This window comes from Pseudophryne corroboree, chromosome 2, assembly GCF_028390025.1.
Source record: "Pseudophryne corroboree isolate aPseCor3 chromosome 2, aPseCor3.hap2, whole genome shotgun sequence".
Classification (NCBI taxonomy): domain Eukaryota; kingdom Metazoa; phylum Chordata; class Amphibia; order Anura; family Myobatrachidae; genus Pseudophryne; species Pseudophryne corroboree.
In genome coordinates, this window is record NC_086445.1 from 888,534,962 (window position 1) to 888,558,157 (window position 23,196).

Sequence of the window (23,196 nt, forward strand, 5' to 3'; positions counted from 1 at the left end):
TGCTTTGCTAATATATGCCGCCTCTCCTGCCAACTGATTATCTCCAACCGCTCCTACCTACAAGATTTTGCACATGCTGCTCCCTATCTGTGGAATTCTCTACATCTCCCCACCTCTCTACAAACCTTCCAATGGGCTCTCAAGGCCCACTTCTTCATCAAACCCAGCTGTCTCTCATCTTAAGCCCGCTGTCCCACACTCACTTTCTAGACCATCTGTGTCATCCCTGTCTGTGTGCCCTTCTACCTCTTTATAAAACTTCAAATGGGCTCTCAAGACCCACTTCTTCACCAAACCCAGCCAACTGTCCTCCTAACCCTCTTGTCCATGCTCATAGTCTACCCCTTCTAAGTCACCCCAGTCTGTTAGCCCTTCACCTTTTAGACTGTAAACTCGCAAGATCATGGCTTTCTCCTCTCTTGTTCCTTTCCTTCTCATACTTACACTATCGTATACTCAATACTCCCTTTGATGGCACCTAACCCCTGGTTTTCTGTATATACCTTGTACTTGTCCTATATTGTTCCAAACTGTAAGTGCTTTATTCTTGTTTTGCTCATTTGTTTATGTACTCTGTAATGGGCACTGCAGATCCTTTGTGGCGCCATATAAATAAAAGACAATAATAATAGTATTGGAGCAAGAGGGCAGCAGCAAATCATTTACTGTTCTATATGCGAGTATGGTACCTGTGGATCAGTGTGTGAAAAAAAGGGGCCCTAAGCAGCATTTTGCTTAATGTCCCATATGGTCTTAAAGCCTAATTCAGGTTGGATCGCAGTGACCGATCCAACCGCAAATATTGATAAAAAGATGCAGGCGCATGTGCCTTTTCTGCGCTGGCGCCTGTCCTGCACATGCACCCGCATTTTCTGCGAGGGGCAGCAGAAAATACGATTGCCTCTACTTGTCAATCAGGCAGAGGTGGTCACGGGGGCAAGGGAGGACGAGCAACACTCCATTTCCAGGGAGGAGACAGAGCATTGTGGGCGCGGAGGCGGACATATGGGGGCAGTGCGGTGCGAATGGGGGCATGATCACGGCGGCTGCATTACGTCACACGCAGCTGCCGCGATCAAGAACATGGTGGAGGGACTCCTGGGGTGCAGCTAGGCTGCGCCGGCAGGAGCCGTTCTTAGTTTCTGCTATCAAGCAGAAATTGCAGTGCGTTCGCAATTTTTGCTTGTTGAACGGGGAGAGGCGCCGATCAGTTGCTGAGCTGCCTTGACCAGCAATGAGCGGCCCTCAATGAGCGGATCCAAAGGATTGCAAATTCTACTTAGCAGAATTTGCAATCCTTACTGAATTAGGCCCTTAATCTGACTCTGCTGTTGCTAATGGACAATGGCCCTCATTCCGAGTTGTTCGCTCGTTGCCGAGTTTCGCTATATTGCGATTAGTCGCTTACTGCGCATGCGCAAGGTTCATAGAGCGCATGCGGGTAGTTATTTTACTCAAAAGTTAGGTATTTTACTCACGGCATAACGAGGATTTTTCATCGTTCTGGTGATCGTAGTGTGATTGACAGGAAGTGGGTGTTTCTGGGCAGAAACTGGCCGTTTTATGGGAGTGTGCGAAAAAACGCTGGCGTTTCTGGGAAAAACGCGGGAGTGTCTGAAGAAACGGGGGAGTGTCTGGGCGAATGCTGGGTGTGTTTGTGACGTCAAACCAGGAACGAAACTGACTGAACTGATCGCAATGGCTGAATAAGTGTCGAGCTACTCAGAAACTGCTAAGAATTTTCTATTCGCAATTCTGCTAATCTTTCGTTCGCAATTCTGCTATGCTAAGATACACTCCCAGAGGGCGGCGGCTAAGCGTGTGCAATGCTGCTAAAAGCAGCTAGCGAGCGAACAACTCGGAATGAGGGCCAATATGTTGCCAGTACGAGGAGTGGTGAGAGCCACCAATTGTGGATCATCTCCTAACTCCTGCGTAGTAGGGATTTTATCATACCAGCAATGTGTTGTCCATTAAGAATACACTTCAGGCAGAATAAGGACTGACTAATGTTTGGATTCTGCCAGATCTGATGATTTGCTGGAACACAGGTGTGGGATACTTAACTTTTGGATTTTAACCCAAAACTGATGAGCTTTACATATAATGTAAATTGGATTGTTGAGAAACAGATAACTTATTTATGCCAAAGATACATAGGACTGTTCTCCACATTTCAGCAAAACCAGTGCATAAAGCTAGAGTTTCATGTTATCTCATCATTTATAGAATGAGTGTTTTGGGGCTTATTCAGATTGCATTTTGGCAGAATTTGTTCTGGCTGTATTTCCCTTGATCCCGGTACCGGCATAAGCTTGCTGTTTACATGAGAGGCAGTATGAACCGCAGGTCAGATTGAAACACTGAAACTTGAGCATAAATAGTGGGCTGAGGGAACACAGTATAACACAACAGCTTAGCTGTCTTCTTTATGTCAGTACAGATCCTGTGCATCAGCTTCTTACTCACTCAACGACTAAAAAGAAGAAGTTTTTGTGCGCACAAGTTCTGTACAGAAATGCATAAGCACAGATGTACTGTACCTCCAACACTAATGAGCCCCTGGCAGATTTCAGGGCAGAGATTCTTTTATAGTCTGTCTTTTCGAGCCGTTAAGAGTTTCAACCAATGAAAAAGTTTTGGGGGAAAATTCTAAAAATTAAATTCCCACCAGTGTTCTCCAGTGTTCTCCAAATACAAGTATTCGTTAACCACTGAATAGTAAACACGAATGCTACCAGTAGAAATGGCCCTTAGGGTCGGTGTTGTTTAATAATAGGTTTTATTGATTTTAGATCCACTGTATCACATCACATCACAGTAAGAAACATATATGCACACAGTATTATCAACATGTAGACAAACTGAGTTGCATTCTTTTTTTTCCTTTGCTGTATTTATTTCTGTTTCTGGTTTTAATCAATAAACTTTTGTATGCACAATTCCTAGACTATTATTATGTCTGACAGTGACATTTCATATAGTTTTGCTGTATTATTGAAGGAGTGGATTTAGTATTTGAATCTCTTATTTTCTCATCGCTTTCCTTCACTTAATGACTGGAAAGTGACTTTTAAGTTTTAATTATTGCTAATAAAAGTAGACTGGCTAATGTTGAAATTATCCACAGTCTAACCCTAACAAGGACATTCATATCAAAGATCTTCATTAGTTTATTACTTTAACCTAATTGTTTCTTGATGCCTACTAAAGTAAACTCCTACCATTATCACAGGGGAACACCTGAATGATCAGTGAGAATGTTCCTTACAAAACAGAGATGCTGCAAGGAACTTTATTTAATGGTAGTATACGAGTTATAGCTAGGTGCACTGTATACCAGATACTGAGATTACAGTTCTAAAATAGTGTAATCGCACAAATGCCACAAGCACTTAGTAGTGTAGTAAATCACTGTAAGATCTGCATCATTACCATATAGCAAATGCTGAGATACTGCCAACAGCCTTCCCTGTCCCAGTACTCAACTTATGCTAACTGTGCTTTGGATAAAATGATTAAATGCATAAAACAGTTTATATACAGCATTAGAGATAAGCGGGTTCACTTCCCTGAGAACCGAATTCCCCCGAACTTCATGCTCTGAGCCAGATCTGAATCTGACTCGGGACTTCCCACCAGACTCGGAAACCAGTACGAGGCAAAGTATCATCCCGCTGTCAGAATCTCATGGATTTTCAATTCATATAAAGAGCCACGCGTTGCCGCCATTTTCACTCCGGACTTGGAGAGTGAGGGAGACAGACCTCTCTGTGGGTGGTGGTGTCAGGTGGGGTTTGTGTGTGCTCTGTAGGTGTGCTGCTGCAGTCACTGTGGTGTACCTGTGCTGTGTTAGGGGTGCTGTCCTGGCTGTCACTGATGTTTCATGTGCTGCAGCTGTACATTGGTGTTGCTGTCCTGGCTGTCACTGTGTTGTACAGGGTGCAGGGGCACTGTCCTCCTGTATGCTGGAAAATATAGGGGTGCTGCTGGCCCTGTATGTTGTAAAAATTCAGGGGTGCAGTTAAAAATGAAAAGAACGTTGCTGTATGCTGTAAAATATAGGGGTGTTGCTGTTCAAATAACATTACACTGGCCCTGTATGCTATACAAATTCAGAGGTGCAGTTGTTAAAAATTAAAAGCACACTGCTGTATGCTGAAAAATATACGGGTGCTGCTGGCCCTGTATGTTGTAAAAATTCAGAGGTGCAGGTGTTAAAATTAAAAGCACACTGCTGTATGCTGTAAAATATAGGGGTGCTGCTGGCCCTGAATGTAATAAACATTCAGGGGTGCAGTTAAAAATTAAAGCACACTGCTGTATGCTGTAAAATATAGGGGGTTTGCTGTTCAAATAACATTACACTGACCCTGTATGCTATAAAAATTCAGGGGTGCAGTTGTTAAAAATTAAAATCACACTGCTGTATGCTGTAAAATATAGGGTTATTGCTGCTCAAATAACATTACACTGGTCCTGTATGTTGTAAAAATTCAGGGGTGCAGTTGTTAAAAATTAAAAGCACACTGCTGTATGCTGTAAAATATAGGGGTGCTGCTGGCCCTGTATGTTGTAAAAATTCAGAGGTGCAATTGTTAAAAAATAAAAGCACACTGCTCTTGTATGCTGTAAAATATAGGGGTGTTGCTGTTCAAATAACATTACACTGGCCCTGTATGTTGTAAAAATTCAGGGTTGCAGTGAAAATCAATGTACACTGGCCCTGTCTTGTATGCTGTAATAATTCTAGGGTGCAGTGAAAATCACTGTACACTGGCCCTGTCTTGTATGCTGTAATAATTCTAGGGTGCAGTGAAAATCAATGTACACTGGCCCTGTCTTGTATGCAGTAATGAATCTAGGATGCAGTGAAAATCAATGCACACTGGCCATGTCTTGTATGTTGTAATTATTCTAGGGTGCAGTGAAAATCAATGTACAATGGCCCTGTCTTGTGTGCTGTAATTATTCTAGGGTGCAGTGAAAATCAATGTACACTGGCCTTGTCTTGTATGCTGTAATTATTCTATGGTGCAGTAAAAATCAATGTACACTGGCCCTGTCTTGTATGCTGTAAAATTACAGGGGTGTTGTGAAAATACAAGGGTGCTGGCACAGTCTGTGGTTGCGATGTCTAGGCCTGACCTTCACAACACTGTATGGGAAGAGGAGGCTCCTACCACTATTTGCATGCTGGTACTGTAGGAGCACCGACAGTCCAGTTTCTGATATTGAGATTGAGGATGTCACTGTAGAAGTACACCAGCGTGAGGAGGATATGGGTGTAGCTGGCACTGTGGAGGAAGTTGACTTTGAGGATTCTGATGGTGATGTGGTTTGTTTGAATAAGGCACCAGTGGAGACAGTTGTTGGCCATGGGATGAAAAAGCCCATTGTCATGCCTGGGCAAAATACCAAAGAAGCCACCTCTTCAATGTGGAATTATTTCTCCACAAATCCGGACTTTGTCAATCCATAAAAAGTAAGGGTAAAGATATTAACCACCTAGGAACACCCTCCCTTATACATCACCTGCAGCGCATTAATCAGAAGTCATTGTCAAGTTCAGAAACGTTGGGTAATAGCGTAGGTAGTCCACTGACACCTAAATGATGTGCTTTTGTTTGAATATTATTTCTCTGTGAGGATGTAAACACTGGGGGGGGGGTAGAATCTGAGGACAAGGATGAAATCTTGCCACTGTGGAGCCAGTCTGTGCAAGGAGAGATTAATTGCTTCTTTTGGTAGGGGCCCAAACAAACCAATCATTTCAGCCACAGTCATGTGGCTGAAATGATTGGTTTGTTAAAGTGTGCATGTCCTGATTATACAACATATGGGTGGGAGGGCCCAAAGACAATTCCATTTTGCTCCTCTTTTTCCCCCCTTGCATTATGTGCTCTTTGGGGCCTAGTTTTTAAAACTGCCATCCTGTCTGCCACTGCAGTGCCACTCCTAGATGGGTCAGGTGTTTGTGCCGCCCACTTGTGTCACTTAGCTTAGTCATCCAGCTACCTCATTGCACATCTTTTTTTTTCTTTGCATTATGTGCTCTTTGGGGCTCAGTTTTTAAAACTGCCATCCTGTCTGCCACTGCAGTGCCACTCCTAGGTGGGCCAGCTGTTTGTGCCACCCACTTGTGTCGCTTAGCTTAGTCATCCAGCTACCTCGTTGCACCTCTTTTTTTTCTTTGCATTATGTGCTCTGTGGGGCCTAGGTTTTAAAACTGTCATCCTGTCTGACACTGCAGTGCCACTCCTAGTTGGGCCAGGTGTTTGTGCCGCCCACTTGTGTCGCTTAGCTTAGTCATACCCATACGGCGACCACAGTGCACCTCTTTTTTTTCTTTGCCTTATGTGCTGTTTGGGCCTAGTTTTTAAAAGTGCCATCCTGTCTGACACTGCAGTGCCACTCCTAGATGGGCCAGGTGTTTGTACCGCCCACTTGTGTCGCTTAGCTTAGTCATCCAGCTACCTCTGTGCAACCTTTTGGCCTAAAAACAATATTGTGAGATGTGAGGTGTTCAGAATAGACTGGAAATGAGTGGAAATGAATGTTATTGAGATTAATAATACTGTAGGATCAAAATGACTCCCAAATTCTGTGAATTTAGCTGTTTTTATGTTTTTTTTTCAAAAATCATCCAGATCTAAAACCAAAACCTGAAAGGGTGGTTTTGGCAAAACCAATCCAGATCCAAAACACGAGCGGGGATCCAGATTCGAAACCAAAACACAAAACCCGAAAAGTGTCCACCGCACATCTCTAATGTGTGTGTGTGTGTGTGTGTGTGTGTGTATATATATATATATATATATATATATATATATATCTTATACACACACATACATACAGAAGTGTCCACATACACCTTTCCTATGTCCTGCCATGTATGGCACGATTCAGAGTTTTAGCCATGATTTGTGATTTTTATTAATTTGCTTCTTTAATATGGTACTTTATACATATACTATTATGGCAAACAGAAATGTAAAAATAAAACCACTTGCTACTCATAGAAAAAAGTTTAGCCCTACTGTGCATGGCGTGCCAAAATTAGCAAAATTTAAAAGGTGTATGTGGACACATCTGTACCATACTTGCCTACTCTCCCGGAATGGATGGGAAGCTCCCAAAGTTCGGGTGGTGTTCCCGGCCTCCCAGAAGAGTGACTAAGTCTCCCAGAGCCAGCTTCCACAGTCCACTCAGCCACTTACTGAGTGAAGTGGGTGGACCCTGCAGGCAATTACGTACTTTGCTCTGGTAATCTTGGTATTGGCCATGATGTGATCTCACAGCAAAGCCCCCTTTTGCACAGCCTCCTTAGCTTCATCATGGCCGGCACTGCCCGCTATGCCAAAGCCATGCTCCCCATACTGCCCCCCTCTATGCTGACCTGCCCTAAGGGGGCAGCCAGAAAGTCGGCAACTATGATATATTATTTTGACAAATTGTTGCATATTATTACGGAAACTAACATTCCCTGTTTCTCTAACGTCCTAAGTGGATGCTGGGGACTCCGTCAGGACCATGGGGAATAGCGGCTCCGCAGGAGACAGGGCACAAAAATAAAGCTTTAGGATCAGGTGGTGTGTACTGGCTCCTCCCCCTATGACCCTCCTCCAAGCCTCAGTTAGGTTTTTGTGCCCGTCCGAGCAGGGTGCAATCTAGGTGGCTCTCCTAAAGAGCTGCTTAGAAAAAGTTTTTAGGTTTTTTATTTTCAGTGAGTCCTGCTGGCAACAGGCTCACTGCATCGAGGGACTTAGGGGAGAGAATTTCAACTCACTTGCGTGCAGGATGGATTGGATTCTTAGGCTACTGGACACCATTAGCTCCAGAGGGAGTCGGAACACAGGTCTCACCCTGGGGTTCGTCCCGGAGCCGCGCCGCCGACCCCCCTTACAGATGCTGAAGATTGAAGGTCCGGAAACAGGCGGCAGAAGGCTCTTCAGTCTTCATGAAGGTAGCGCACAGCACTGCAGCTGTGCGCCATTGTTGTCACACACTTCACACCAAGCGGTCACGGAGGGTGCAGGGCGCTGCTGGGGGCGCCCTGGGCAGCAATATTTAATACCTTTATGGCAAAAGAATACATCACATATAGCCATTGAGGCTATATGTATGTATTTAACCCATGCCAGATATCTAAAACTCCGGGAGAAAAGCCCGCCGAAATAGGGGGCGGGGCTTATTCTCCTCAGCACACAGCGCCATTTTCCTGCTCAGCTCCGCTGTGAGGAAGGCTCCCAGGACTCTCCCCTGCACTGCACTACAGAAACAGGGTAAAACAGAGAGGGGGGGCATTTTTTGGCGATATTTTGATATATTTAAGCTGCTATAAGGAACAACACTTATATAAGGTTGTTCCCATATATATTATAGCGCTTGGGTGTGTGCTGGCAAACTCTCCCTCTGTCTCCCCAAAGGGCTAGTGGGGTCCTGTCTTCGATAAGAGCATTCCCTGTGTGTCTGCTGTGTGTCGGTACGTGTGTGTCGACATGTATGAGGACGATGTTGGTGTGGAGGCAGAGCAATTGCCGATAATGGTGATGTCACCCCCCAGGGAGTCGACACCGGAATGGATGGCTTTGTTTATGGAATTACGTGATAATGTCAGCACATTACAAAAATCAGTTGACGACATGAGACGGCCGGCAAACCAGTTAGTACCTGCCCAGGCGTCTCAGACACCGTCAGGGGCTGTAAAGCGCCCTTTACCTCAGTCGGTCGACACAGACCCAGACACACTGAATCTAGTGTCGACGGTGATGAAACAAACGTATTTTCAAGTAGGGCCACACGTTATATGATCACGGCAATGAAGGAGGCTTTGCATATCTCTGATACTGCAAGTACCACAAAAAGGGGTATTATGTGGGGGGTGAAAAAACTACCTGTAGTTTTTCCTGAATCAGAGGAATTAAATGATGTATGTGATGAAGCGTGGGTTAACCCAGATAGAAAAGTGCTAATTTCAAAAAAGTTATTAGCATTATACCCTTTCCCGCCAGAGGTTAGGGCGCGCTGGGAAACACCCCCTAGGGTGGATAAGGCGCTCACACGCTTATCAAAACAAGTGGCGTTACCGTCTCCTGATACGGCCGCCCTCAGGGATCCAGCTGATAGGAGACTGGAAACTACCCTAAAAAGTATATACACACATACTGGTGTTATACTGCGACCAGCCATCGCCTCAGCCTGGATGTGCAGTGCTGGGGTCGTCTGGTTGGATTCCCTGACTGAAAATATTGATACCCTGGATAGGGACAGTATTTTATTGACTATAGAGCAATTAAAGGATGCTTTCCTTTATATGCGAGATGCTCAGAGAGATATTTGCACTCTGGCATCGAGAGTAAATGCGATGTCCATATCTGCCAGAAGGAGTTTATGGACGCGACAGTGGTCAGGTGATGCGGATTCCAAACGACATATGGAAGTATTGCCGTATAAAGGGGAGGAATTATTTGGCGTCGGTCTATCGGATCTGGTGGCCACGGCAACTGCCGGAAAATCCACCTTTTTACCTCAGACCCCCTCCCAACAGAAAAAGACACCGTCTTTTCAGCCGCAGTCCTTTCGGTCCTATAAGAACAAGCGGACAAAAGGACAGTCATATCTGCCTCGGGGCAGAGGAAGGGGTAAGAGAGGGCAGCAAGCAGCGCCTGCCCAGGAACAGAAGCCCTCCCAGGGTTCTGCAAAGCCCTCAGCATGACGCTGGGGCCTTACAAGCGGACTCAGGAGCGGTGGGGGGTCGACTCAAGAATTTCAGCGCACAGTGGGCTTGCTCACAGGTGGACCCCTGGATCCTGCAGGTAGTATCTCAGGGTTACAGGTTGGAATTCGAGAAGTCTCCCCCTCGCAGGTTCCTAAAGTCTGCTTTGCCAACGTCTCCCTCAGACAGGGCGACGGTATTGGAAGCCATTCACAAGCTGTTTTCTCAGCAGGTGATAGTCAAGGTACCCCTCCTACAACAGGGAAAGGGGTATTACTCCACGCTATTTGTGGTACCGAAGCCGGACGGCTCGGTAAGACCTATTCTAAATCTGAAATCTTTGAACCTGTACATACAAAAATTCAAGTTCAAGATGGAGTCACTCAGAGCAGTGATAGCGAATCTGGAAGAAGGGGACTTTATGGTGTCCCTGGACATAAAGGATGCTTACCTGCATGTCCCAATTTGCCCTTCACATCAAGGGTACCTCAGGTTCGTGGTGCAAAACTGTCATTATCAGTTTCAGACGCTGCCGTTTGGATTGTCCACGGCACCTCGGGTCTTTACCAAGGTAATGGCCGAAATGATGATTCTTCTGCGAAGAAGAGGCGTATTAATTATCCCTTACTTGGACGATCTCCTGATAAGGGCAAGGTCCAGAGAACAGCTGGAGGACGGAGTAGCACTAACCCAACTAGTGCTGCAACAACACGGGTGGATTCTGAATTTTCCAAAATCTCAGTTGACCCCGACGACACGTCTGCTGTTCCTGGGAATGATTCTGGACACGGTTCAGAAAAAGGTGTTTCTTCCGGAGGAGAAAGCCAGGGAGTTATCCGAACTTGTCAGGAACCTCCTAAAACCAGGGAAAGTGTCTGTGCATCAATGCACAAGAGTCCTGGGAAAGATGGTGGCTTCTTACGAAGCGATTCCATTCGGCAGATTCCACGCACGAACTTTTCAGTGGGATCTGCTGGACAAATGGTCCGGATCACATCTGCAGATGCATCAGCGGATAACCTTATCGCCACGGACAAGGGTGTCTCTTCTGTGGTGGTTGCAGAGTGCTCATCTGTTAGAGGGCCGCAGATTCGGCATACAGGACTGGGTCCTGGTGACCACGGATGCCAGTCTGAGAGGCTGGGGAGCGGTCACACAGGGAAGAAACTTCCAGGGAGTATGGTCAAGCCTGGAGATGTCTCTTCACATAAATATACTGGAGCTAAGAGCGATTTACAATGCTCTAAGCCTGGCAAAACCCCTGCTTCAGGGTCAGCCGGTGTTGATCCAGTCGGACAACATCACGGCAGTCGCCCACGTAAACAGACAGGGCGGCACAAGAAGCAGGACAGCAATGGCAGAAGCTGCAAGGATTCTTCGCTGGGCGGAAGATCATGTGATAGCACTGTCAGCAGTATTCATTCCGGGAGTGGACAACTGGGAAGCAGACTTCCTCAGCAGACACGATCTACACCCGGGAGAGTGGGGACTTCATCCAGAAGTCTTTCACATGATTGTGAACCGTTGGGAAAAACCAATGGTGGATATGATGGCGTCCCGCCTCAACAAAAAACTGGACAGGTATTGCGCCAGGTCAAGAGACCCTCAGGCAATAGCTGTGGACGCTCTGGTAACACCGTGGGTGTTCCAGTCAGTGTATGTGTTCCCTCCTCTGCCTCTCATACCAAAAGTACTGAGAATTATACGGCAAAAGGGAGTAAGAACGATACTAGTGGCTCCGGATTGGCCAAGAAGAACTTGGTACCCGGAACTTCAAGAGATGCTCACGGAGGATCCGTGGCCTCTACCTCTAAGACGGGACCTGCTTCAGCAGGGACCGTGTCTATTCCAAGACTTACCGCGGCTGCATTTGACGGCATGGCGGTTGAACGCCGAATTCTAAGGGAAAAAGGCATTCCGGAAGAGGTCATTCCTACACTGGTAAAAGCCAGGAAGGAGGTGACTGCACAACATTATCACCGCATTTGGAGAAAATATGTTGCGTGGTGTGAGGCCAGGAAGGCCCCCACGGAGGAATTTCAACTGGGTCGATTCCTACATTTCCTGCAAACAGGATTGTCTATGGGCCTCAAATTGGGGTCCATTAAGGTTCAAATTTCGGCCCTGTCGATTTTCTTCCAGAAAGAATTGGCTTCAGTTCCTGAAGTCCAGACTTTTGTAAAAGGAGTACTACATATACAGCCCCCGGTTGTGCCCCCAGTGGCACCGTGGGATCTTAATGTAGTCTTGGATTTTCTCAAATCCCATTGGTTTGAGCCACTCAAATCGGTGGAGTTGAAGTATCTTACATGGAAAGTAACCATGCTACTGGCCCTGGCTTCAGCCAGGAGAGTATCAGAATTGGCGGCTTTATCATATAAGAGCCCATATCTGATTTTCCATACGGACAGGGCAGAACTGCTGACGCGTCCTCATTTTCTGCCTAAGGTGGTGTCAGCGTTTCACCTGAACCAGCCTATTGTGGTGCCTGCGGCTACTAACGATTTGGAGGATTCCAAGTTGTTGGACGTGGTCCGGGCATTGAAAATATATATATTTCAAGAACGGCGGGAGTCAGAAAGTCTGACTCACTGTTTATATTGTATGCACCCAACAAGATGGGTGCTCCTGCTTCTAAGCAGACGATTGCTCGTTGGATTTGTAGCACAATTCAACTTGCACATTCTGTGGCAGGCTTGCCACAACCTAAATCTGTCAAGGCCCATTCCACAAGGAAAGTGGGCTCATCCTTGGCGGCTGCCCGGGGGGTCTCGGCATTACAACTCTGCCGAGCTGCTACTTGGTCAGGGGCAAACACGTTTGCAAAATTCTACAAATTTGATACCCTGGCTGAGGAGGACCTTGAGTTCTCTCATTCGGTGCTGCAGAGTCATCCGCACTCTCCCGCCCGTTTGGGAGCTTTGGTATAATCCCCATGGTCCTGACGGAGTCCCCAGCATCCACTTAGGACGTTAGAGAAAATAAGAATTTACTTACCGATAATTCTATTTCTCGTAGTCCGTAGTGGATGCTGGGCGCCCATCCCAAGTGCGGATTGTCTGCAATACTTGTACATAGTTATTGTTACAAACAAATTCGGGTTGTTATTGTTGTGAGCCGTCTGTTCAGAGGCTCCTACGTTTGTCATACTGTTAACTGGGTTCAGATCACAAGTTATACGGTGTGATTGGTGTGGCTGGTATGAGTCTTACCCGGGATTCAATATCCTTCCTTATTGTGTACGCTCGTCCGGGCACAGTATCCTAACTGAGGCTTGGAGGAGGGTCATAGGGGGAGGAGCCAGTACACACCACCTGATCCTAAAGCTTTATTTTTGTGCCCTGTCTCCTGCGGAGCCGCTATTCCCCATGGTCCTGACGGAGTCCCCAGCATCCACTACGGACTACGAGAAATAGAATTATCGGTAAGTAAATTCTCATTTTCTCTGACGTCCTAAGTGGATGCTGGGGACTCCGTCAGGACCATGGGGAATAGCGGCTCCGCAGGAGACAGGGCACAAAAGTAAAAGCTTTAGGATCAGGTGGTGTGCACTGGCTCCTCCCCCCATGACCCTCCTCCAAGCCTCAGTTAGGTTTTTGTGCCCGGCCGAGAAGGGTGCAATCTATGTGGCTCTCCTAAAGAGCTGCTTAGAGTAAAAGTTTTATTAGGTTTTTTATTTTCAGTGAGTCCTGCTGGCAACAGGCTCACTGCAACGAGGGACTTAGGGGAGAAGAAGTGAACTCACCTGCGTGCAGGATGGATTGGCTTCTTAGGCTACTGGACACTAGCTCCAGAGGGACGATCACAGGTACAGCCTGGATGGGTCACCGGAGCCGCGCCGCCGACCCCCTTGCAGATGCTGAAGAGAGAAGAGGTCCAGAAATCGGCGGCTGAAGACTTCTCAGTCTTCATGAGGTAGCGCACAGCACTGCAGCTGTGCGCCATTGCTCTCAGCACACTTCACACCAACGGTCACTGAGGGTGCAGGGCGCTGGGGGGGGGCGCCCTGGGCAGCAATGAAAATACCTATACTGGCTAAAAATACATCACATATAGCCTCTGGGGCTATATGGATGTATTTAACCCCTGCCAGGTTGTCAGAAAAACGGGAGAAGAAGCCCGCCGAAAAGGGGGCGGGGCCTATTCTCCTCAGCACACAGCGCCATTTTCCCTCACAGAACTGCTGGTGGGAAGGCTCCCAGGCTCTCCCCTGCACTGCACTACAGAAACAGGGTTAAAACAGAGAGGGGGGGCACTTATTTGGCGATATGATTATATATTAAGATGCTATAAGGGGAAAACACTTATATAAAGGTTGTCCCTGTATAATTATAGCGTTTTGGTGTGTGCTGGCAAACTCTCCCTCTGTCTCCCCAAAGGGCTAGTGGGGTCCTGTCCTCTATCAGAGCATTCCCTGTGTGTGTGCTGGGTGTCGGTACGTGTGTGTCGACATGTATGAGGACGATGTTGGTGAGGAGGCGGAGCAATTGCCTGTAATGGTGATGTCACTCTCTAGGGAGTCGACACCGGAATGGATGGCGTATTTAGGGAATTACGTGATAATGTCAACACGCTGCAAGGTCGGTTGACGACATGAGACGGCCGGCAAACAAATTAGTACCTGTCCAGGCGTCTCAAACACCGTCAGGGGCTTTAAAACGCCCATTTACCTCAGTCGGTCGACACAGACACAGACAGGGACACTGACTCCAGTGTCGACGGTGAAGAAACAAACGTATTTTCCTTTAGGGCCACACGTTACATGTTAAGGGCAATGAAGGAGGTGTTACATATTTCTGATACTACAAGTACCACAAAAAAGGGTATTATGTGGGGTGTGAAAAAACTACCTGTAGTTTTTCCTGAATCAGATAAATTAAATGAAGTGTGTGATGATGCGTGGGTTTCCCCCGATAGAAAATTATTGGCGGTATACCCTTTCCCGCCAGAAGTTATGGCGCGTTGGGAAACATCCCTTAGGGTGGATAAGGCGCTCACACGCTTATCAAAACAAGTGGCGTTACCGTCTCCAGATACGGCCGCCCTCAAAGAGCCAACTGATAGGAGGCTGGAAAATATCCTAAACGGTATATACACACATACTGGTGTTATACTGCGACCAGCGATCACCTCAGCCTGGATGGGCAGCGCTGGGGTGGCTTGGTTGGATTCCCTGACTGAAAATATTGATACCCTTGACAGGGACAGTATTTTATTGACTATAGAGCATTTAAAGGATGCATTTCTATATATGCGAGATGCACAGAGGGATATTTGCACTCTGGCATCAAGAGTAAGTGCGATGTCCATATCTGCCAGAAGATGTTTATGGACACGACAGTGGTCAGGTGATGCAGATTCCAAACGGCACATGGAAGTATTGCCGTATAAAGGGGAGGAGTTATTTGGGGTCGGTCCATCGGACCTGGTGGCCACGGCAACAGCTGGAAAATCCACCTTTTTTACCCCAAGTCACATCTCAGCAGAAAAAGACATCGTCTTTTCAGCCTCAGTCCTTTCGTCCCCATAAGGGCAAGCGGGCAAAAGGCCAGTCATATCTGCCCAGGGATAGAGGAAAGGGAAGAAGACTGCAGCAGGCAGCCCATTCCCAGGAACAGAAGCCCTCCACCGCTTCTGCCAAGTCCTCAGCATGACGCTGGGGCCGTACAAACAGGTGCGGTGGGGGGTCGTCTCAAGAGTTTCAGCACGCAGTGGGCTCACTCGCAAGTGGACCCCTGGATCCTACAAGTAGTATCCCAGGGGTACAGATTGGAAATTCGAGATGTCTCCCCCTCGCAGGTTCCTGAAGTTTGCTTTACCAACGTCTCCCTCCGACAGGGAGGCAGTATTGGAAACAATTCACAAGCTGTATTCCCAGCAGGTGATAATCAAAGTACCCCTCCTACAACAAGGAAAGGGGTATTATTCCACACTATATTGTGGTACTGAAGCCAGATGGCTCGGTGAGACCTATTCTAAATCTGAAATATTTGAACACTTACATACAAAGGTTCAAATCAAGATGGAGTCACTCAGAGCAGTGATAGCGAACCAGGAAGAAGGGGACTATATGGTGTCCCTGGACATCAGGGATGCTTACCTCCATGTCCCAATTTGCCCTTCTCACCAAGGGTACCTCAGGTTCGTGGTACAGAACTGTCACTATCAGTTTCAGACGCTGCCGTTTGGATTGTCCACGGCACCCCGGGTCTTTACCAAGGTAATGGCCGAAATGATGATTCTTCTTCAAAGAAAATGGACGATCGCCTGATAAGGGCAAGGTCCAGAGAACAGTTGGAGGTCGGAGTAGCACTATCTCAAGTAGTTCTACGACAGCACGGGTGGATTCTAAATATTCCAAAATCGCAGCTGTTTCCGACGACACGTCTACTGTTCCTAGGGATGATTCTGGACACAGTCCAGAAAAGGGTGTTTCTCCCGGAGAAGAAAGCCAGGGAGTTATCCGAGCTAGTCAGGAACCTCCTAAAACCAGGAAAAGTGTCAGTGCATCATTGCACAAGGGTCCTGGGAAAAATGGTGGCTTCTTACGAAGCGATTCCATTCAGCAGATTTCACGCAAGAACTTTTCAGTGGGATCTGCTGGAAAAATGGTCCGGATCGCATCTTCAGATGCATCAGCGGATAACCCTGTCTCCAAGGACAACGGTGTTTCTTCTGCGGTGGCTGCAGAGTGCTCATCTACTAAAGGGCCGCAGATTCGGCATTCAGGACTGGGTCCTGGTAACCACGGATGCCAGCCTGAGAGGCTGGGGAGCAGTCACACAGGGAAAAAATTTCCAGGGAGTGTGATCAAGTCTGGAGACTTCTCTCCACATAAATATACTGGAGCTAAGGACAATTTACAATGCTCTAAGCTTAGCAAGACCTCTGCTTCAAGGTCAGCCGGTATTGATCCAGTGGGACAACATCACGGCAGTCGCCCACGTAAACAGACAGGGCGGCACAAGAAGCAGGAGGGCAATGGCAGAAACTGCAAGGATTCTTCGCTGGGCGGAAAATCATGTGATAGCACTGTCAGCAGTGTTCATTCCGGGAGTGGAAAACTGGGAAGCAAACTTCCTCAGCAGGCACGACCTCCACCCGGGAAAGTGGGGACTTCATCGGGAAGTCTTCCACATGATTGTGAACCGTTGGGAAAGACCAAAGGTGGACATGATGGCGTCCCGCCTGAACAAAAAACTGGACAGGTATTGCGCCAGGTCAAGAGACCCTCAGGCAATAGCTGTGGACGTTCTGGTAACACCGTGGGTGTACCAGTCGGTGTATGTGTTCCCTCCTTTGCTTCTCATACCCAAGGTACTGAGAATTATAGGACGTAGAGGAGTAAGAACTATACTCGTGGCTCCGGATTGGCCAAGAAGGACTTGGTACCCGGAACTTCAAGAAATGCTCACAGAGGACTCATGGCCTCTGCCGCTAAGAAGGGACTTGCTTCAGCAAGTACCATGTCTGGTGCCTCCAGTGGCACTGTGGGATCTCAACGTAGTTCTGGGATTCCTCAAATCACATTGGTTTAAACCGCTCAAATCTGTGGATTTGAAATATCTCACATGGAAAGTGACCATGCTGTTGGCCCTGGCCTTGGCCAGGCGAGTGTCAGAATTGGCGGCTTTGTCTCACAAAAGCCCATATCTGATTGTCCATTCGGACAGGGCAGAGCTGCGGACTCGTCCCCAGTTTCTCCCTAAGGTGGTGTCAGCGTTTCACCTGAACCAGCTTATTGTGGTACCTGCGGCTACTAGGGACTTGGAGGACTCCAAGTTGCTAGATGTTGTCAGGGCCCTGAAAATATAGGTTTCCAGGACGGCTGGAGTCAGGAAAACTGACTTGCTGTTATCCTGTATGCACCCAACAAACTGGGTGCTCTTGCTTCTAAGCAGACGATTGCTAGTTGGATGTGTAGTACAATTCAGCTTGCACATTCTGTGGCAGGCCTGCCACAGCCAAAATATGTAAATGCCCATTCCACAAGGAAGGTGGGCTCATCTTGGGCGGCTGCCCGAGGGGTCTCGGCTTTACAACTTTGCCGAGCTGCTACTTGGTCAGGGGCAAACACGTTGAAAAATTCTACAAATTTGATACCCTGGCTGAGGAGGACCTGGAGTTCTCTCATTCGGTGCTGCAGAGTCATCCGCACTCTCCCGCCCGTTTGGGAGCTTTGGTATAATCCCCATGGTCCTGACGGAGTCCCCAGCATCCACTTAGGACGTCAGAGAAAATAAGAATTTACTTACCGATAATTCTATTTCTCGTAGTCCGTAGTGGATGCTGGGCGCCCATCCCAAGTGCGGATTGTCTGCAATACTGGTACATAGTTATTGTTACAACAATCGGGTTATTATTGTTGTGAGCCATCTTTTCAGAGGCTCCGCTGTTATCATGCTGTTAACTGGGTTCAGATCACAGGTTGTACAGTGTGATTGGTGTGGCTGGTATGAGTCTTACCCGGGATTCAAAATCCTTCCTTATTGTGTACGCTCGTCCGGGCACAGTATCCTAACTGAGGCTTGGAGGAGGGTCATGGGGGGAGGAGCCAGTGCACACCACCTGATCCTAAAGCTTTTACTTTTGTGCCCTGTCTCCTGCGGAGCCGCTATTCCCCATGGTCCTGACGGAGTCCCCAGCATCCACTACGGACTACGAGAAATAGAATTATCGGTAAGTAAATTCTTATTTTTTGAATTAAATACAGTTTGGAATTTAATTAGGTGCGTGCTGAGTATGTATGCATTTTCTTTTATTTAAAAGTTGTGGTCACATATTATAATTATTAGATTTATATTGCACAAAGTAAGTTGGGTGTGTAAACTTTGTTTCATATAGCGGTGTCTTTGACACTGCAGTCTTACTGCAATAGTTTGATAGGAGTCTCACTTTTTTACTCTGAACTTAAATTTTCTTTGCTGATGTTATTATTCAAATGCTCTGATTTACTGTACGGCATCCAGAATATATCTTGCTCAACTGCCGTTTAAAAACCTGCTGAAGTGGTGGCCGGGGGAATAGAGTGGTTCAATAAATTAGCCTGGCAACCCTTTTGCTGTGATAGGCAATGAGTAATGAACTGACCCACAGCTCAGTACCAGTCACCTAACTGTTTCTCCAAAGCCAAGAGGATTATTACCAGTTTTAACCAGTCCTCTTAGAGTTGTGGGCGCAGTACGGTCAATTGGCAATTTCCCAACCTAGCTACAGAGGCACTACCTGCTCTCTATAGACAGAAATCATGAGTATAATACTTTTTGTATGACTGTAAGGTCTGCTGAATCTATTCTTCTGCATAAAAATGGGTCTTCCAAGAAAGGAGAGGCAAGAGTCATATACTGTAACAGATTTTGCGAGAGATGTATCAAAGCTTGGAGAGAGATAACAGATCAGTTCTTAACTGACATTTTTACTAGAGATGTGCACCGGAAATTTTTCGGGTTTTGGATTCGGTTCCGCGGCCGTGTTTTGGATTCGGACGCGTTTTGGCAAAACCTCCCTGAAAATTTTTTGTCGGATTCGGGTGTTTTTTTTTTACAAAAAACCCTCAAAAACAGCTTAAATCATAGAATTTGGGGGTAATTTCGATCCTATAGTATTATTAACTTCAATAACCACAACTTCCACTCATTTCCAGTCTATTCTGAACACCTCACACCTCACAATACTATTTTTAGTCCTAAAATTTGCACCGAGGTCGCTGGATGACTAAGCAAAGTGGCCCAAGAGGGCGGCACAAACACCTGGCCCATCTAGGAGTGGCACTGCAGTGTCAGACAGGATGGCACTTAAAAAAATTGGCCCCAAACAGCACATGATGCAAAGAAAAGAGAAAAAGAGGTGCACTGTGGTCGCTGGACGGCTAAGCTAAGTGACACAAACACCTCAATATCACAGGAATTATTTGTTCTAATCAATGGTATTATTGGTCCAAATCACTGGAAGAAAATGACAAAATCACTGTAATTATTCGTTCTAATCAATGGTATTATTGGTTCAAATCACTGGAAGAAAATGACAAAATCACTGGAATTATTTTTCTAATCAATGGTATTATTGGTCCAAATCACTGGAAGAAAATGACAAAATCACTGGAATTATTCATTCTAATCAATGGTATTATTGGTCCCAATCACTGGAAGAAAATGACAAAATCACTGGAATTATTCGTTATAATCAATGGTATTATTGGTCCCAATCACTGGAAGAAAATGACAAAATCACTGGAATTATTCATTCTAATCAATGGTATTATTGGTCCAAATCACTGGAAGAAAATGAAAAAATCACTGGAATTCGTTCTAAGCAATGGTATTATTGGTCCAAATCACTGGAAGAAAATGACAAAATCACTGGAATTATTCGTAAACATTTGTAGAAAGTCGCTGCTTTCTGATTACAGAAATGCTCAGATATTCCACAATCCCTTCCCAGAGGAAAAAGAGAAACCGTTGTTTGTTATCTTTCCCTTACAAAGGAACAAACCACTTTCCAAGAAGACTGACGTTTTTGGGATTATGGAGACATAATGTTTTTAAATAAAAATCCTAAAGCAGGTGGTGTATTAGAGCAAAAGAGTGCAAAAAACCAGCCATGCAGTTTCTGAAATATTATGACAAAATGTTACATAAGCACTCATTCCTAACTCTGCTAAGTACTGTTTGGTATACTGTATCTGGCTTCCATGAGGTAGTTGTCTATTATTTCAGCTTCCATTGACCTTTTTGAAAGTGGTAGAAGTTATCTATTCTTTCTTTTATTTTTATTTTCCCCTATTTTTAATTTTATCCTGCATAGCCCAGTAAAATGTTGCAATGTTAAGTATTGACTTGTGCCTTCTGGGGGTTCACTTCTTCACCAAACCCAGCCAAATCTCATCCTAACCCTCTGTTCCATGTTCTCTATGTACCCCATCTGTGTCACCCATGTCTGTCTACCCCTCCCCTTTAGATTGTAAGCTTTCACGAGCAGGGCCCTCTTCCCTCATGTGCTTATCCTTTGTCTTACTTTAATAATCTTCAACTGTACCACATCCAGCAGTCTTCTGCCACCTGATACTTATTCCAGTGTCATCTGCTGATGTAACTATGTGTATTTACCCTGTACTTGTCTTATACTGTCATCAACTGTAAGTTGCTGTTTTCCTGTTTGATTATTTATATACTCTGTAATTGGGCACTGCAGAACCCTTGTGGCACCATATAAATAAAGGATAATAATAATAATAATAATATAGGGTGTATAGTCCCCAGGTGTATCTCACACATCACACAGTACAGTATATAGGGTGTATAATCCCCAGGTGTATCTCACACTTCGCTCAGTACAGATTACAGGATGTATAATCACCAGGTGTATAACACACGTCGCACAGTGCAGTATACATACTGGTCACAACAATGCAGCAGATATTGAGCACTGATCAGGATACTAGAAGTGACACAGAGCTGCAAGATACAGCAATGGCCTACTGTACTGTACTATATATGTATACTGCTGGTCACCAAAATGCTGCACTGTCCTACTATATACTGCTCACAATAATGCAGCACAGATTTGGAATGGATACTTGCAGTGACACAGAACTGCAAGATACAGCAATGGCCTACTGTGCTGTACAACTATATACTGTTGGTCACCAAAATGCTGCACTGTAATACTATATATACTGCTCACAAAAATGCAGCACAGATATGGAATGGATACTTGCAGTGACACAGAGCTGCAAGATACTACAGCAATGGCCAAATGTACTGTACAACTATATACTGTTGGTCACCAAAATGCTGCACTGTAATACTATATATACTGCTCACAAAAATGCAGCACAGATATTGAATGGATACTTGCAGTGACACAGAGCTGCAAGATACTACAGCAATGGCCTAATGTACTGTACAACTATATACTGTTGGTCACCAAAATGCTGCACTGTAATACTATATATACTGCTCACAAAAATGCAGCACAGATATGGAATGGATACTTGCAGTGACACAGAGCTGCAAGATACTACAGCAATGGCCTAATGTACTGTACAACTATATACTGTTGGTCACCAAAATGCTGCACTGTAATACTATATATACTGCTCACACAAATGCAGCACAGATATTGAATGGATACTTGCAGTGACACAGAGCTGCAAGATACTACAGCAATGGCCTAATGTACTGTACAACTATATACTGTTGGTCACAAAAAATGCTGCACTGTAATACTATATATACTGCTCACAAAAATGCAGCACAGATATGGAATGGATACTTGCAGTGACACAGAGCTGCAAGATACTACAGCAATGGCCTAATGTACTGTACAACTATATACTGTTGGTCACCAAAATGCTGCACTGTAATACTATATATACTGCTCACAAAAATGCAGCACAGATATGGAATGGATACTTGCAGTGACACAGAGCTGCAAGATACTACAGCAATGGCCTAATCATGTACTGTACAACTATATACTGTTGGTCACCAAAATGAAGCACACTGAGCACAGATATTTGCAGCACACTGAGCACAGATATGGAGCTTTTCAGGCAGAGAACATAGATATTTTCAGCACACTGAGCACAGATATTTGCAGCACACTGAGCACAGATTACGGAGCTTTTCAGGGAGAGAACGCAGCCACGTCCTCTCCGTTCAATCTCCAATGCACGAGTGAAAATGGCGGTGACACGCGGCTCTTTATATAGAATACGAATCTCGCGAGAAGATGACGTTCAGGCGCCATATGGGTTAACCGAGCAAGGCGGGAAGATCCGAGGCTGCCTCAGACCCGTGTAAAATAGGTGAAGTTCGGGGGGGGGGGGGGGGGCTTCGGATCTCGAGGAACCGAACCCGCCCATCTCTAATTTTTACACACAGCATGTAACATGGCAGAAGCTGATTGATTGGTACTTTCTCTCTCTCCGCTTTCTCCCCTCCTCCAAGCTTTGATAAATCTTCCCCATTGTAGTTAATGTTTTCATGTGAGAACCGTAAGCCTGAGGAATCCCTGCTTTACTTTGCACAGAGGCACAAGTCTAACAGGGTACTGAAATTCTGCGCAGCTCACACACAGTTACAGGCCTCCTATGTTTTCTATTACTGTGATACCGGGACAAAATTAGTGATAACCATGTTACATTCTTACTTTTGTTAGGTGACATTCCATTTTCAAACTTTAAAATGTGACAGCGAAAGAACAGTAATTGATGACAGCAAGAAAGTTGGCGTCCCGATGGAAATCATTATTGGAAACATGTTTAAGCTGGAAGTGTGGGAGATGCTGCTCGCGTCAATGAGGATCGGTGAGGTGTCCGAATTTTGGTGTGACGTCACAGTGAGTATTTTAGGTCCAGATTCTATAACAATCATTATATTTCCCTTTCAAGTGTAAAGCTATTGAAACTGTGATCCCTGTGTTTTAATTAAAATGTTATCTATATGTGTGATGAATGTATTTGTACATGACTGTAG

General features: G+C 45.8%; 1 protein-coding gene across 1 annotated transcript in view; it reads left to right on the forward strand.

Moving 5' to 3' along the window:
• Positions 1–23,196, forward strand: part of AIPL1 (aryl hydrocarbon receptor interacting protein like 1) — a 196,382-nt gene that overhangs the window by 24,201 nt on the left and 148,985 nt on the right. The window contains exon 2 of the mRNA XM_063956005.1: positions 22,880–23,059. Within this exon, the coding sequence (XP_063812075.1) occupies positions 22,880–23,059 (180 nt within the window). The remainder of the gene's footprint in view (positions 1–22,879; positions 23,060–23,196) is intronic.